This window comes from Oncorhynchus masou, chromosome 18 (assembly GCF_036934945.1).
Source record: "Oncorhynchus masou masou isolate Uvic2021 chromosome 18, UVic_Omas_1.1, whole genome shotgun sequence".
In the NCBI taxonomy this organism is placed as follows: domain Eukaryota; kingdom Metazoa; phylum Chordata; class Actinopteri; order Salmoniformes; family Salmonidae; genus Oncorhynchus; species Oncorhynchus masou.
The window spans coordinates 14281467-14297972 of NC_088229.1; the positions used below are offsets into that span (position 1 = coordinate 14281467).

The 16506-nt window shown below is 49.1% G+C and overlaps 1 protein-coding gene across 2 annotated transcripts in view; it reads left to right on the forward strand.

Moving 5' to 3' along the window:
- The window catches only part of LOC135504019 (serine/threonine-protein kinase receptor R3-like), a 37976-nt gene that overhangs the window by 10222 nt on the left and 11248 nt on the right, over positions 1-16506 (forward strand). The window contains exons 3-8 of one of the 2 annotated variants that reach the window (XM_064922265.1): positions 3154-3183; positions 3357-3593; positions 11579-11778; positions 11967-12066; positions 14864-15010; positions 15223-15498. In XM_064922265.1, the coding sequence (XP_064778337.1) occupies positions 3154-3183; positions 3357-3593; positions 11579-11778; positions 11967-12066; positions 14864-15010; positions 15223-15498 (990 nt within the window). The remainder of the gene's footprint in view (positions 1-3153; positions 3184-3356; positions 3594-11578; positions 11779-11966; positions 12067-14863; positions 15011-15222; positions 15499-16506) is intronic. The other variant, XM_064922266.1, reaches the window with a different exon arrangement.

Consider the following 16506-nt stretch of genomic DNA (forward strand, 5'->3'; position numbering starts at 1 on the left):
AACCCCCCTTAGGGAGAGAGAGAGAAACCCCCTCATTGAGAGAGAGAGAAACCCCCTCAGTGAGAGAGAGAGACACCTTCCCCCCCAGGGAGAGAGAGAAACCCCCTTAGGGAGAGAGAGAGAACCCCCCCCCAGGGGAGAGAGAGAAACCCCCTTAGGGAGAGAGAAAAACCCCTTATGGAGAGAGAGAGAATCCCCCTTAGGGAGAGAGAGAGAAACACCCCTTAGGGAGATAGGGAAACCCCCCTCAGGGAGAGAGAAACCCCCTTAGGGAGAGAGAGAGAAACACCCCTTAGGGAGAGAGAGAAACCCCCTTAGGGAGAGAGAGAGAAACCCCCCTCAGGGAGAGAAAGAGAAACCCCCCTCAGGGAGAGAAAGAGAAACCCCCCTCAGGGAGAGAAAGAGAAACACCCCTCAGGGAGAGAGAGAAAAACACCCCTTAGGGAGAGAGAGAAACCCCCTTAGGAGAGAGAGAAACCCCCCTTAGGGAGAGAGAAAAACACCCCTTAGGGAGAGAGAGAAACCCCCCTTAGGGAGAGAGAGAAAAACACCCCTTAGGGAGAGAGAGAAAAACACCCCTCAGGGAGAGAGAGAAAAACACCCCTTAGGGAGAGAGAGAGAAACACCCTCAGGGAGAGAGAGAAACCCCCCTTAGGGAGAGAGAGAAACACCCCTTAGGGAGAGAGAGAAATACCCCTTAGGGAGAGAGAGAAAAACACCCCTCAGGGAGAGAGAGAAACCCCCTTAGGGTGAGAGAGAGATACCTCCCTCAGTGAGAGAGAGAGAAACCCCCCTTAGGGAGAGAGAGAGATACCCCCCTCAGGGAAAGAGAAACCCCCTTAGGGAGAGGGAGAGAAACACCCCTCAGGGAGAGAGAGAGAAACCCCCCTTATGGAGAGAGAGAGAAACCCCCTCGGGGAGAGAGAGAGAAACCCCACTCAGGGAGAGAAAGAGAAACGCCCCTCAGGGAGAGAGAGAGAAACACCCCTTAGGGAGAGAGAGAGAAACCCCCTCAGGGAGAGAGAGAGAAACCCCCCTTATGGAGAGAGAGAGATTCCCCCCCTCAGAGAGAGAAAGAAACCCCCCTCAGGGAGAGAGAGAGAAACCCCTTAGGGAGAGAGAGAGAGAAACACCCCTTAGAGAGAGAGAGAGTAACCCCCCTTAGGGAGAAAGAGAAACCCCCCTCAGGGAGAGAGAGAGAAACGCCCCTCAGGGAGAGAGAAACCCCCTCAGGGGGACGAGAGAGAGAGAAACCCCCCTCAGGGAGAGAGAGAGAGAGAGAGAGACCCCCCCTTAGGGAGAGAGAGATACCCCCTCAGGGAGAGAGAGAGAGTAACCCCCCTCAGGGAGAGAGAGAGAGAGAGAGAGAGAGAAAACCCCCTCTGGGAGAGAGAGAAACCCCCTCAGAGACTGAAAGAAACCCCCCTCAGGGAGAGACAGAGAAACCCCCCTCAGGGAGAGAGAGAGAAACACCCCTTAGGGAGAGAGAGAAAAACCCCCCTTAGGGAGAGAGAAACCCCCCTTAGGGAGAGATAGAGAAACCCCCTCAGGGAGAGAGAGAGAAACACCCCTTAGGGAGAGAGAAACCCCCCTTAGGGAGAGAGAGAGAAACCCCCTTCAGGGAGAGAGAGAGAAACCCCCTCAGTGAGAGAGAGAGACACCTTCCCCCCAGGGAGAGAGAGAAACCCCCTTAGGGAGAGGGAGAGAAACACCCCTTAGGGAGGGGAAACCCCCCTCAGGGAGAGAGAAACCCCCTTAGGGAGAGAGAGAAAAACACCTATTGGGGAGAGAGAGAGAAACCCCCCTCAGGGAGAGAGAGAGAAACCCCCTCAGGGAGAGATAGAGAAACACCCCTTAGGGAGATAGAGAAACACCCCTTAGGGAGATAGAGAAACACCCCTTAGGGAGAGAGAGAAAAACACCCCTCAGGGAGAGACAGAGAAACACCCCTTAGGGAGAGAGAGAAACACCCCTTAGGGAGAGAGAGAGAAACACCCCTTAGGGAGAGAGAGAAAAACACCCCTCAGGGAGAGAGAGAGAAACCCCCCTTAGGGAGAGTGAGAGATACCCCCCTCAGGGAGAGAGAGAGAACCCCCCCCTTAGGGAGAGAGAGAGATACCCCCCTCAGAGATAGAAAGAAACCCCCCTCAGGGAGAGAAAGAGAAATAACTCTCAGGGAGAGATAGAGAAACCCCCTCAGGGAGAGAGAGAGAAACCCCCTTAGGGAGAGAGAGAGATACCCCCCTCAGGGAGAGAGAGAGAAACCCCCCTTATGGAGAGAGAGAGAGAGAGATACCCCCCTCAGAGAGAGAAAGAAACCCCCCTCAGGGAGAGAGAGAAACCCCTCAGGGAGGAGAGAGAGATACCCCCACAGGGGGAGAGAGAGAAACCCCCTTAGGGGAGAGAGAGATACCCCCTCAGGAGAGAGAGAGAAACCCCCCTTAGGGAGAGAGAGAGAGAACCCCCCTCAGGGAGAGAGAGAGAAACCCCCCTCAGGGGGAGAGAGAGAAACACCCCTCAGGGGAGAGAGAGAGACAGAAACCCCCCTCAGGGGGAGAGAGAGAGAAACCCACCTCAGTGAGAGAGAGATACCCCCCTCAGTGAGAGAGAGAGAGAAACCCCTCTCGTCTCCACTGAGGTTTCTCTTTTGCTCCAGTCAGGCCCATCCCCAGGCCCAGCTCCATCCCCAGGCCCAGCTCCATCCTCAGGCCCAGCTCCATCCGCAGGCCCAGCTCCATCCTCACGCCGAGCTCCATCCTCAGGCCCAGCCTCAGGCCCATCCCCAGGCCCAGCTCCATCCTCAGGCCCAGCTCCATCCTCAGGCCCAGCCCCAGGCCCAGCCCCAGGCCCAGCTCCATCCTCAGGCCCTGCCTCAGGCCCAGCCCCAGGCCCAGCTCCATCCTCAGGCCCAGTCTCAGGCCCAGTCTCAGGCCCAGTCTCAGGCCCAGCTCCATCCTCAGGCCCAGTCTCAGGCCCAGTCTCAGGCCCAGTCTCAGGCCCAGTCTCAGGCCCAGTCTCAGGCCCAGTCTCAGCCCCAGGCCCAGTCTCAGGCCCAGTCTCAGGCCCAGCTCCATCCTCAGGCCCAGTCTCAGGCCCAGTCTCAGGCCCACCAAACCTGGACTTTCTCTCACCACTGTCTTTTATATTTTGCAGATCAGTCATCCGTGGGGTCATCATCAGAGGGTACGTTTGTTTCTGTGTAATATTGTGAACCACAGTTACTCTATAGAGCTGTGTTACTGTTTATTATAAATCTGTGCCTTTATGTTCATGTTTGTGCGTGTGTGCGTGCGTGCGAGCATGTGTTTTTTGCATACTTACACAGCACACACACTCAATGGTTCCCTCTCCCCCAGGCCCTGACGACAGCACCAACCTTCTGTGTACATGTGAGAACAACAAGGGGACATGTAGGAACGGCACCTGTAGAGGTGCCTACTGCTTCTACACCAAGGTGCATGGCAGAGAGGAGAGGGGCTGCTTCCACAAGGACCACTACAAGGAACAGTGTTCCACCAACTTCCTGGGACTGTATGTCCTCTGCTGCTCCAACAACCTCTGTAATGTCAACAGCTCCGCTCCACCAGACCCAGGTCAGAACACTGGAGATACATGTTCTTTAGTCTAGAACCCCCTCTCTGTAATGTCAACAGCTCCGCTCCACCAGACCCAGGTCAGAACACTGGAGATACATGTTCTTTAGTCTAGAACCCCCTCTCTGTAATGTCAACAGCTCCGCTCCACCAGACCCAGGTCAGAACACTGGAGATACATGTTCTTTAGTCTAGAACCCCCTCTCTGTAATGTCAACAGCTCCGCTCCACCAGACCCAGGTCACAACACTGGAGATACATGTTCTTTAGTCTAGAACCCCTCTCTGTAATGTCAACAGCTCCGCTCCACCAGACCCAGGTCAGAACACTGGAGATACATGTTCTTTAGTCTAGAACCCCCTCTCTGTAATGTCAACAGCTCCGCTCCACCAGACCCAGGTCAGAACACTGGAGATACATGTTCTTTAGTCTAGAACCCCCTCTCTGTAATGTCAACAGCTCCGCTCCACCAGACCCAGGTCAGAACACTGGAGATACATGTTCTTTAGTCTAGAACCCCCTCTCTGTAATGTCAACAGCTCCGCTCCACCAGACCCAGGTCAGAACACTGGAGATACATGTTCTTTAGTCTAGAACCCCCTCTCTGTAATGTCAACAGCTCCGCTCCACCAGACCCAGGTCAGAACACTGGAGATACATGTTCTTTAGTCTAGAACCCCCTCTCTGTAATGTCAACAGCTCCGCTCCACCAGACCCAGGTCAGAACACTGGAGATACATGTTCTTTAGTCTAGAACCCCCTCTCTGTAATGTCAACAGCTCCGCTCCACCAGACCCAGGTCAGAACACTGGAGATACATGTTCTTTAGTCTAGAACCCCCTCTCTGTAATGTCAACAGCTCCGCTCCACCAGACCCAGGTCAGAACACTGGAGATACAGGTTCTTTAGTCTAGAAACCCCTCTCTGTAATGTCAACAGCTCCGCTCCACCAGACCCAGGTCAGAACACTGGAGATACATGTTCTTTAGTCTAGAACCCCCTCTCTGTAATGTCAACAGCTCCGCTCCACCAGACCCAGGTCAGAACACTGGAGATACAGGTTCTTTAGTCTAGAACCCCCTCTCTGTAATGTCAACAGCTCCGCTCCACCAGACCCAGGTCACAACACTGGAGATACATGTTCTTTAGTCTAGAACCCCCTCTCTGTAATGTCAACAGCTCCGCTCCACCAGACCCAGGTCAGAACACTGGAGATACATGTTCTTTAGTCTAGAACCCCCTCTCTGTAATGTCAACAGCTCCGCTCCACCAGACCCAGGTCACAACACTGGAGATACATGTTCTTTAGTCTAGAACCCCCTCTCTGTAATGTCAACAGCTCCGCTCCACCAGACCCAGGTCAGAACACTGGAGATACATGTTCTTTAGTCTAGAACCCCCTCTCTGTAATGTCAACAGCTCCGCTCCACCAGACCCAGGTCAGAACACTGGAGATACATGTTCTTTAGTCTAGAACCCCCTCTCTGTAATGTCAACAGCTCCGCTCCACCAGACCCAGGTCAGAACACTGGAGATACATGTTCTTTAGTCTAGAACCCCCTCTCTGTAATGTCAACAGCTCCGCTCCACCAGACCCAGGTCAGAACACTGGAGATACATGTTCTTTAGTCTAGAACCCCCTCTCTGTAATGTCAACAGCTCCGCTCCACCAGACCCAGGTCAGAACACTGGAGATACATGTTCTTTAGTCTAGAACCCCCTCTCTGTAATGTCAACAGCTCCGCTCCACCAGACCCAGGTCAGAACACTGGAGATACATGTTCTTTAGTCTAGAACCCCCTCTCTGTAATGTCAACAGCTCCGCTCCACCAGACCCAGGTCAGAACACTGGAGATACATGTTCTTTAGTCTAGAACCCCCTCTCTGTAATGTCAACAGCTCCGCTCCACCAGACCCAGGTCAGAACACTGGAGATACATGTTCTTTAGTCTAGAACCCCTCTCTGTAATGTCAACAGCTCCGCTCCACCAGACCCAGGTCAGAACACTGGAGATACATGTTCTTTAGTCTAGAACCCCCTCTCTGTAATGTCAACAGCTCCGCTCCACCAGACCCAGGTCAGAACACTGGAGATACATGTTCTTTAGTCTAGAACCCCTCTCTGTAATGTCAACAGCTCCGCTCCACCAGACCCAGGTCAGAACACTGGAGATACATGTTCTTTAGTCTAGAACCCCCTCTCTGTAATGTCAACAGCTCCGCTCCACCAGACCCAGGTCAGAACACTGGAGATACATGTTCTTTAGTCTAGAACCCCTCTCTGTAATGTCAACAGCTCCGCTCCACCAGACCCAGGTCAGAACACTGGAGATACATGTTCTTTAGTCTAGAACCCCCTCTCTGTAATGTCAACAGCTCCGCTCCACCAGACCCAGGTCAGAACACTGGAGATACATGTTCTTTAGTCTAGAACCCCTCTCTGTAATGTCAACAGCTCCGCTCCACCAGACCCAGGTCAGAACACTGGAGATACATGTTCTTTAGTCTAGAACCCCTCTCTGTAATGTCAACAGCTCCGCTCCACCAGACCCAGGTCAGAACACTGGAGATACATGTTCTTTAGTCTAGAACCCCCTCTCTGTAATGTCAACAGCTCCGCTCCACCAGACCCAGGTCAGAACACTGGAGATACATGTTCTTTAGTCTAGAACCCCTCTCTGTAATGTCAACAGCTCCGCTCCACCAGACCCAGGTCAGAACACTGGAGATACATGTTCTTTAGTCTAGAACCCCCTCTGTAATGTCAACAGCTCCGCTCCACCAGACCCAGGTCAGAACACTGGAGATACATGTTCTTTAGTCTAGAACCCCTCTCTGTAATGTCAACAGCTCCGCTCCACCAGACCCAGGTCAGAACACTGGAGATACATGTTCTTTAGTCTAGAACCCCCTCTCTGTAATGTCAACAGCTCCGCTCCACCAGACCCAGGTCAGAACACTGGAGATACATGTTCTTTAGTCTAGAACCCCTCTCTGTAATGTCAACAGCTCCGCTCCACCAGACCCAGGTCAGAACACTGGAGATACATGTTCTTTAGTCTAGAACCCCCTCTCTGTAATGTCAACAGCTCCGCTCCACCAGACCCAGGTCAGAACACTGGAGATACATGTTCTTTAGTCTAGAACCCCCTCTCTGTAATGTCAACAGCTCCGCTCCACCAGACCCAGGTCAGAACACTGGAGATACATGTTCTTTAGTCTAGAACCCCCTCTCTGTAATGTCAACAGCTCCGCTCCACCAGACCCAGGTCAGAACACTGGAGATACATGTTCTTTAGTCTAGAACCCCTCTCTGTAATGTCAACAGCTCCGCTCCACCAGACCCAGGTCAGAACACTGGAGATACATGTTCTTTAGTCTAGAACCCCCTCTCTGTAATGTCAACAGCTCCGCTCCACCAGACCCAGGTCAGAACACTGGAGATACATGTTCTTTAGTCTAGAACCCCTCTCTGTAATGTCAACAGCTCCGCTCCACCAGACCCAGGTCAGAACACTGGAGATACATGTTCTTTAGTCTAGAACCCCCTCTCTGTAATGTCAACAGCTCCGCTCCACCAGACCCAGGTCAGAACACTGGAGATACATGTTCTTTAGTCTAGAACCCCCTCTCTGTAATGTCAACAGCTCCGCTCCACCAGACCCAGGTCAGAACACTGGAGATACATGTTCTTTAGTCTAGAACCCCCTCTCTGTAATGTCAACAGCTCCGCTCCACCAGACCCAGGTCAGAACACTGGAGATACATGTTCTTTAGTCTAGAACCCCCTCTCTGTAATGTCAACAGCTCCGCTCCACCAGACCCAGGTCAGAACACTGGAGATACATGTTCTTTAGTCTAGAACCCCCTCTCTGTAATGTCAACAGCTCCGCTCCACCAGACCCAGGTCAGAACACTGGAGATACATGTTCTTTAGTCTAGAACCCCCTCTCTGTAATGTCAACAGCTCCGCTCCACCAGACCCAGGTCAGAACACTGGAGATACATGTTCTTTAGTCTAGAACCCCCTCTCTGTAATGTCAACAGCTCCGCTCCACCAGACCCAGGTCAGAACACTGGAGATACATGTTCTTTAGTCTAGAACCCCCTCTCTGTAATGTCAACAGCTCCGCTCCACCAGACCCAGGTCAGAACACTGGAGATACATGTTCTTTAGTCTAGAACCCCTCTCTGTAATGTCAACAGCTCCGCTCCACCAGACCCAGGTCAGAACACTGGAGATACATGTTCTTTAGTCTAGAACCCCCTCTCTGTAATGTCAACAGCTCCGCTCCACCAGACCCAGGTCAGAACACTGGAGATACATGTTCTTTAGTCTAGAACCCCTCTCTGTAATGTCAACAGCTCCGCTCCACCAGACCCAGGTCAGAACACTGGAGATACATGTTCTTTAGTCTAGAACCCCTCTCTGTAATGTCAACAGCTCCGCTCCACCAGACCCAGGTCAGAACACTGGAGATACATGTTCTTTAGTCTAGAACCCCCTCTCTGTAATGTCAACAGCTCCGCTCCACCAGACCCAGGTCACAACACTGGAGATACATGTTCTTTAGTCTAGAACCCCTCTCTGTAATGTCAACAGCTCCGCTCCACCAGACCCAGGTCACAACACTGGAGATACATGTTCTTTAGTCTAGAACCCCCTCTCTGTAATGTCAACAGCTCCGCTCCACCAGACCCAGGTCACAACACTGGAGATACATGTTCTTTAGTCTAGAACCCCCTCTCTGTAATGTCAACAGCTCCGCTCCACCAGACCCAGGTCAGAACACTGGAGATACATGTTCTTTAGTCTAGAACCCCCTCTCTGTAATGTCAACAGCTCCGCTCCACCAGACCCAGGTCAGAACACTGGAGATACATGTTCTTTAGTCTAGAACCCCCTCTCTGTAATGTCAACAGCTCCGCTCCACCAGACCCAGGTCAGAACACTGGAGATACATGTTCTTTAGTCTAGAACCCCCTCTCTGTAATGTCAACAGCTCCGCTCCACCAGACCCAGGTCAGAACACTGGAGATACATGTTCTTTAGTCTAGAACCCCCTCTCTGTAATGTCAACAGCTCCGCTCCACCAGACCCAGGTCAGAACACTGGAGATACATGTTCTTTAGTCTAGAACCCCCTCTCTGTAATGTCAACAGCTCCGCTCCACCAGACCCAGGTCAGAACACTGGAGATACATGTTCTTTAGTCTAGAACCCCCTCTCTGTAATGTCAACAGCTCCGCTCCACCAGACCCAGGTCAGAACACTGGAGATACATGTTCTTTAGTCTAGAACCCCCTCTCTGTAATGTCAACAGCTCCGCTCCACCAGACCCAGGTCAGAACACTGGAGATACATGTTCTTTAGTCTAGAACCCCCTCTCTGTAATGTCAACAGCTCCGCTCCACCAGACCCAGGTCAGAACACTGGAGATACATGTTCTTTAGTCTAGAACCCCCTCTCTGTAATGTCAACAGCTCCGCTCCACCAGACCCAGGTCAGAACACTGGAGATACATGTTCTTTAGTCTAGAACCCCCTCTCTGTAATGTCAACAGCTTTAGTCTAGAACCCCCTCTGTAATGTCAGCTCCGGAGCTCCACCAGACCCAGGTCAGAACACTGGAGATACATGTTCTTTAGTCTAGAACCCCCTCTCTGTAATGTCAACAGCTCCGCTCCACCAGACCCAGGTCAGAACACTGGAGATACATGTTCTTTAGTCTAGAACCCCCTCTCTGTAATGTCAACAGCTCCGCTCCACCAGACCCAGGTCAGAACACTGGAGATACATGTTCTTTAGTCTAGAACCCCCTCTCTGTAATGTCAACAGCTCCGCTCCACCAGACCCAGGTCAGAACACTGGAGATACATGTTCTTTAGTCTAGAACCCCCTCTCTGTAATGTCAACAGCTCCGCTCCACCAGACCCAGGTCAGAACACTGGAGATACATGTTCTTTAGTCTAGAACCCCCTCTCTGTAATGTCAACAGCTCCGCTCCACCAGACCCAGGTCAGAACACTGGAGATACATGTTCTTTAGTCTAGAACCCCTCTCTGTAATGTCAACAGCTCCGCTCCACCAGACCCAGGTCAGAACACTGGAGATACATGTTCTTTAGTCTAGAACCCCCTCTCTGTAATGTCAACAGCTCCGCTCCACCAGACCCAGGTCAGAACACTGGAGATACATGTTCTTTAGTCTAGAACCCCTCTCTGTAATGTCAACAGCTCCGCTCCACCAGACCCAGGTCAGAACACTGGAGATACATGTTCTTTAGTCTAGAACCCCCTCTCTGTAATGTCAACAGCTCCGCTCCACCAGACCCAGGTCAGAACACTGGAGATACATGTTCTTTAGTCTAGAACCCCCTCTCTGTAATGTCAACATGTCTGGCTCCACCAGACCCAGGTCAGAACACTGGAGATACATGTTCTTTAGTCTAGAACCCCGTCTCTGTAATGTCAACAGCTCCGCTCCACCAGACCCAGGTCAGAACACTAGAGATACATGTTCTTTAGTCTAGAACCCCCTCTCTGTAATGTCAACAGCTCCGCTCCACCAGACCCAGGTCAGAACCCGGCATCTACTCTAGAAGCCTCTCCAACAGTGTAGAACCCCTTATGGCATGTCTGGTCTCATATGAGGTCCATACTTCCCCTCTAGAATCAGGGACTGATTCAGACCCATGACATTCTCTCGTCAGTCAGTGACTTGAATCAATCCATTAACTATCAGGCAGAAAATGAGACCAGCAGTCAAACTTGAGGCTCATATTTCAGTAGTTCTATTATGGAACAACTCCTCAGGGAGTCTGACTAACAGGGCAGTGTCATACAGAACTCTCTGGGAGTCTGACTAACAGGTTAGTGTCATACAGAACTCTCTGGGAGTCTGACTAACAGGGCAGTGTCATACAGAACTCTCTGGGAGTCTGACTAACAGGTCAGTGTCATACAGAAACTCTGGGAGTCTGACTAACAGGGCAGTGTCATACAGAACTCTCTGGGAGTCTGACTAACAGGGCAGTGTCATACAGAACTCTCTGGGAGTCTTGACTAACAGGGAAGTGTCATACAGAACTCTCTGGGAGTCTGACTAACAGAGCAGTGTCATACAGAACTCTCTGGTTGTCTGACTAACAGGGCAGTGTCATACAGAACTCTGGGAGTCTGACTAACAGGGCAGTGTCATACAGAACTCTCTGGGAGTCTGACTAACAGGGCAGTGTCATACAGAACTCTCTGGGAGTCTGACTAACAGGTCAGTGTCATACAGAACTCTCTGGGAGTCTGACTAACAGAGCAGTGTCATACAGAACTCTCTGGTAGTCTGACTAACAGGGCAGTGTCATACAGAACTCTCTGGGAGTCTTGACTAACAGGGAAGTGTCATACAGAACTCTCTGGGAGTCTGACTAACAGAGCAGTGTCATACAGAACTCTCTGGGAGTCTGACTAACAGGGCAGTGTCATACAGAACTCTGGGAGTCTGACTAACAGGGCAGTGTCATACAGAACTCTCTGGGAGTCTGACTAACAGGTCAGTGTCATACAGAACTCTCTGGGAGTCTGACTAATAGGTCAGTGTCATACAGAACTCTCTGGGAGTCTGACTAATAGGTCAGTGTCATACAGAACTCTCTGGGAGTCTGACTAATAGGTCAGTGTCATACAGAACTCTGGGAGTCTGACTAACAGGTCAGTGTCATACAGAACTCTCTGGGAGTCTGACTAATAGGTCAGTGTCATACAGAACTCTCTGGGAGTCTGACTAACAGGGCAGTGTCATACAGAACTCTGGGAGTCTGACTAACAGGGCAGTGCCATACAGAACTCTCTGGGAGTCTGACTAGCAGGTCAGTGTCATACAGGCCTCTGATGCCCCCTGGTGGCTGTTGGTGGGCTTTTATATCAAAATCATCTTGTCTTTCTGCTATTCCCTCTCACCTGTATGACCCTGTGTGTGTCGACTGTCCAGCAGCGGAGCCTACGAGGGAGGGGAACGGTGTGATTCTTCTGGTGGCTGTCCCCCTGACGCTGCTGCTGATCCTCACTGTGGGTGTGTGTGGACTGGTGTCGTGGCTCTGCTCCAGATCACAGCACCACAGGCTTGGCTACAACAAGGACCATGACGTCACCTTGCTCAAGGTCCCCAGTGGGGCAGATCCCACCTATGGGGTAAGAATGGAATTTTATGAAATTGAATTTAATTGTATTGATACACAAGAGGACATTTAGATGTCACAGAATCAGTACCAAGATCACTGCCCCTTTAGCAATAATATTGGTACTTAAAGTATATTATGAAACAACAAGTGGCAGGGGACTGTGATCCTTGATGTGTGTGACTCTCTCTGTGTCTGCAGGATGTCTTTGATGAGTTCTGTACCTCAGGCAGTGGGACTGGTCTGCCATACCTGGTACAGAGGACCATGGCACGACAGATCTCTCTGGTCGAGTGCATCGGTAAAATACTCTTCTTCATTCTCACTCCCTCCTTTATGTCTCTCAGTGCCTTACTCAAACTCACTTGTTTATGTACCAATATGTTATGGAGTTCATGTACCAAGATGTTATGTGGTCCATGTACCAATATGTTATGGGATCCATGTACCAATATGTTATGGGGTTTATGTACCACTATGTTATGGAGTTCATGTACCAATATGCTATGGGGTTCATGTACCAATATATTATGGGGTCCATGTACCAATATGTTATGGAGTTAATGTACCAATATGTTATGGGATCCATGTACCAATATGTTATGGAGTTCATGTACCAATATGTTATGGGATCCATGTACCAATATGTTATGGAGTTTATGAACCAATATGTTATGGGGTCCATGTACCAATATGTTATGGAGTTCATGTACCAATATGTTATGGAGTTCATGTACCAATATGTTATGGAGTTTATGAACCAATATGTTATGGAGTTTATGAACCAATATGTTATGGGGTCCATGTACCAATATGTTATGGAGTTCATGTACCAATATGTTATGGAGTTTATGAACCAATATGTTATGGAGTTCATGTACCAATATGTTATGGAGTTTATGTACCACTATCTTATGGAGTTCATGTAGCAATATGTTATGGAGTTCATGTACCAATATGTTATGGAGTTCATGTACCAATATGTTATGGAGTTCATGTACCAATATGTTATGGGGTCCATGTACCAATATGTTATGGAGTTAATGTACCAATATGTTATGGAGTTCATGTACCAATATGTTATGGAGTTCATGAACCAATATGTTATGGGATCCATGTACCAATATGTTATGGAGTTAATGTACCAATATGTTATGGAGTTTATGAACCAATATGTTATGGAGTTTATGAACCAATATGTTATGGAGTTTATGAACCAATATGTTATGGAGTTTATGAACCAATATGTTATGGGGTCCATGTACCAATATGTTATGGAGTTCATGTACCAATATGTTATGGAGTTTATGAACCAATATGTTATGGAGTTCATGTACCAATATGTTATGGAGTTTATGAACCAATATGTTATGGAGTTCATGTAGCAATATGTTATGGAGTTTATGTACCAATATGTTATGGAGTTCATGTACCAATATGTTATGGAGTTCATGTACCAATATGTTATGGAGTTAATGTACCAATATGTTATGGAGTTCATGTACCAATATGTTATGGAGTCCATGTACCAATATGTTATGGAGTTAATGAACCAATATGTTATGGGATCCATGTACCAATATGTTATGGAGTTCATGTACCAATATGTTATGGGATCCATGTACCAATATGTTATGGAGTTCATGAACCAATATGTTATGGAGTTAATGTACCAATATGTTATGGAGTTCATGTACCAATATGTTATGGAGTTAATGTACCAATATGTTATGGAGTTCATGAACCAATATGTTATGGAGTTAATGTACCAATATGTTATGGAGTTTATGAACCAATATGTTATGGGATCCATGTACCAATATGTTATGGAGTTCATGTACCAATATGTTATGGAGTTAATGTACCAATATGTTATGGAGTACATGTACCAATATGTTATGGAGTTCATGTACCAATATGTTATGGAGTTCATGTACCAATATGTTATGGAGTCCATGTACCAATATGTTATGGAGTTTATGAACCAATATGTTATGGAGTTTATGAACCAATATGTTATGGAGTTCATGTACCAATATGTTATGGAGTCCATGTACCAATATGTTATGGAGTCCATGTACCAATATGTTATGGAGTTCATGAACCAATATGTTATGGGATCCATGTACCAATATGTTATGGAGTTCATGTACCAATATGTTATGGAGTTCATGAACCAATATGTTATGGGTTCATGAACCAGTCTTACTATGTTATGATGACATGTTATACCAATATGCTTATGCCTGTTCCTCTGTTTATCTACCAATATGTTATGGAGTTAATGTACCAATATGTTATGGAGTTCCATGATGACCAATATGTTATGGAGTTAATGTACCAGACATATGTTATGGAGTTCATGAACAACCAATTTTATGGAATCAAAATATGTTTGGACTTCCATGTACCAATATGTTATGGAGTTCATGTACCAATATGTTATGGAGTTAATGTACCAATATGTTATGGAGTACGACTTCCTCCATGTGGACCAATATGTTATGGAGTTCCATGTACCAATATGTTATGGAGTTCATGAACCAATATGTTATGGAGTTAATGTACCAATATGTTATGGAGTACCAGATATGGAGATAGAGGGCATGAACCAATATGTTATGGAGTTCATGTACCAATATGTTATGGAGTTAATGTACCAATATGTTATGGATACATGTACCAATATGTTATGGAGTTAATGTACCAATATGTTATGGAGGTTAATGTACCAATATGTTATGGAGTCCATGTACCAGGGATGGGAGAGAGAGGGCTAGAGGAATATGTTATGGAGTTTATGAACCAATATGTTATGGAGTTTATGAACCAATATGTTATGGAGGTCATGTACCAATATGTTATGGAGTCCATGTACCAATATGTTATGGAGTCCATGTACCAATATGTTATGGAGTCCATGTACCAATATGTTATGGGATCCATGTACCAATATGTTATGGAGTTTATGAACCAATATGTTATGGAGTTTATGTACCCTTGGGTTCATTTCCAGTCTTACTAGTATGATGACATCGTTATACCAACCCACTCCATCTCTGCTGTGTGCCTGTTCCTCTGTCCCTCTCTCTACCCAGGTAAGGGCAGGTATGGAGAGGTGTGGAGAGGCACCTGGATGGGAGAGAGTGTTGCCGTGAAGATCTTCTCCTCCAGGGATGAGCAGTCTTGGTTCAGGGAGACAGAGATTTACAACACTGTACAGCTCAGACATGACAACATCCTGGGTGAGTCAGCGTAATCCTGTTAGTTCACTTTTAGAACAATTCCTACATTTCTACCAATTCCCCTGGAATCAAAATAGTGTTTGTTTCCTTTCAATGACTTCTGGTACACTTGGTTGTAGCTTGCCTGGCCTGGTCTGGCCTGGCCTGGCCTGGCCTGGTCTGGTCTGGCCTGGTCTGACGATCACAATACCTTCTGTCTTCTCTCGCCCCAGGCTTCATAGCATCTGACATGACGTCTCAGAACTCCACTACTCAGCTGTGGCTGATCACCCACTTCCACCAGCTGGGTAGTCTCTACGACTTCCTCCAGTACAGCAGCGTGGACCCAGAGGGCTGCCTAAGGATGTGCCTGTCTGTAGCCTGTGGTCTGGTCCATCTTCACACAGAGATACTCAGCTGCCAGGGAAAACCCGCCATCGCCCACCGAGACCTGAAGAGCCGAAACATCCTGGTCAAGATGAACGGACAGTGCTGCATCGCTGACCTGGGTGAGAGGAGGATGATGTGGGAGGAAAGGAGAGAGGGATACAGGGGAGAGGGCTGAAAGAGAGAGAGATAGATAGAGGAGAGAGGGCTGAAGGAGAGAGGGCTAGAGGGGAGAGAGGGATAGAGGAGAGAGGGCTGAAGGAGAGGGATAGAGTAGAGAGGGATAGAGGATAGAGGGCTGAAGGAGAGAGGGCTAGAGGAGAGAGGGCTAGAGGAGAGAGGGATAGAGGAGAGAGGGCTGAGGGAGAGAGGGCTAGAGGACTAGAGGGAGAGAGGAGAGGGCTAGAGGAGGAGAGAGAGGGCTGAGAGAGGGCTAGCTAGAGGAGAGAGGGCTGAGGGGAGAGAGAGGGCTGAAAGAGGGCTGAAGGAGGAGATAGGGAGAGAGGGCTGAAGGAGAGAGGGCTGAATGAGAGAGGGCTAGAGGAGAGAGGATAGAGGGGAAGGGGAGAGGGAGGGACGGGGAGAGGGAGAGGGATGAAGGAGAGAGGGAGAGAGGGCTGAAGGGGAGAGAGGGGAGGGCTGATAGAGGGGAGGAGAGGGCTAGAGGGGATGGAGAGGGCTAGAGGAGAGAGGGATAGAGGAGAGAGGGATAGAGGAGAGAGGGCTGAAGGAGAGAGGGAGGGCTGAGGAGGAGAGGGTTGAGGAGAGGGCTAGAGGGAGAGGATGAGAGAGGGCTGAAGGAGGGCTAGAGGAGAGAGGGCTGAAGGGGGAGAGCTGAAGAGGATAGAGGGAGAGAGGGCTGAAGAGGGAGAGGGCTGAAGGAGAAGAGGGATAGAGGAGAGAGGGCTGAAGGGAGAGGGAGGAGAGAGGGATAGAGGAGAGAGAGAGGGATAGAGGAGAGAGGGCTGAAGGAGAGAGGGATAGAGGAGAGAGGGAGAGAGGGATGAAGGAGAGAGGGATAGAGGGCTGAAGGAGAGAGGGATAGAGGAGAGAGGGATGAAGGAGAGAGGGATAGAGGAGAGAGGGATAGAGGGCTGAAGGAGAGAGGGCTAGAGGAGACAGGGCTGAAG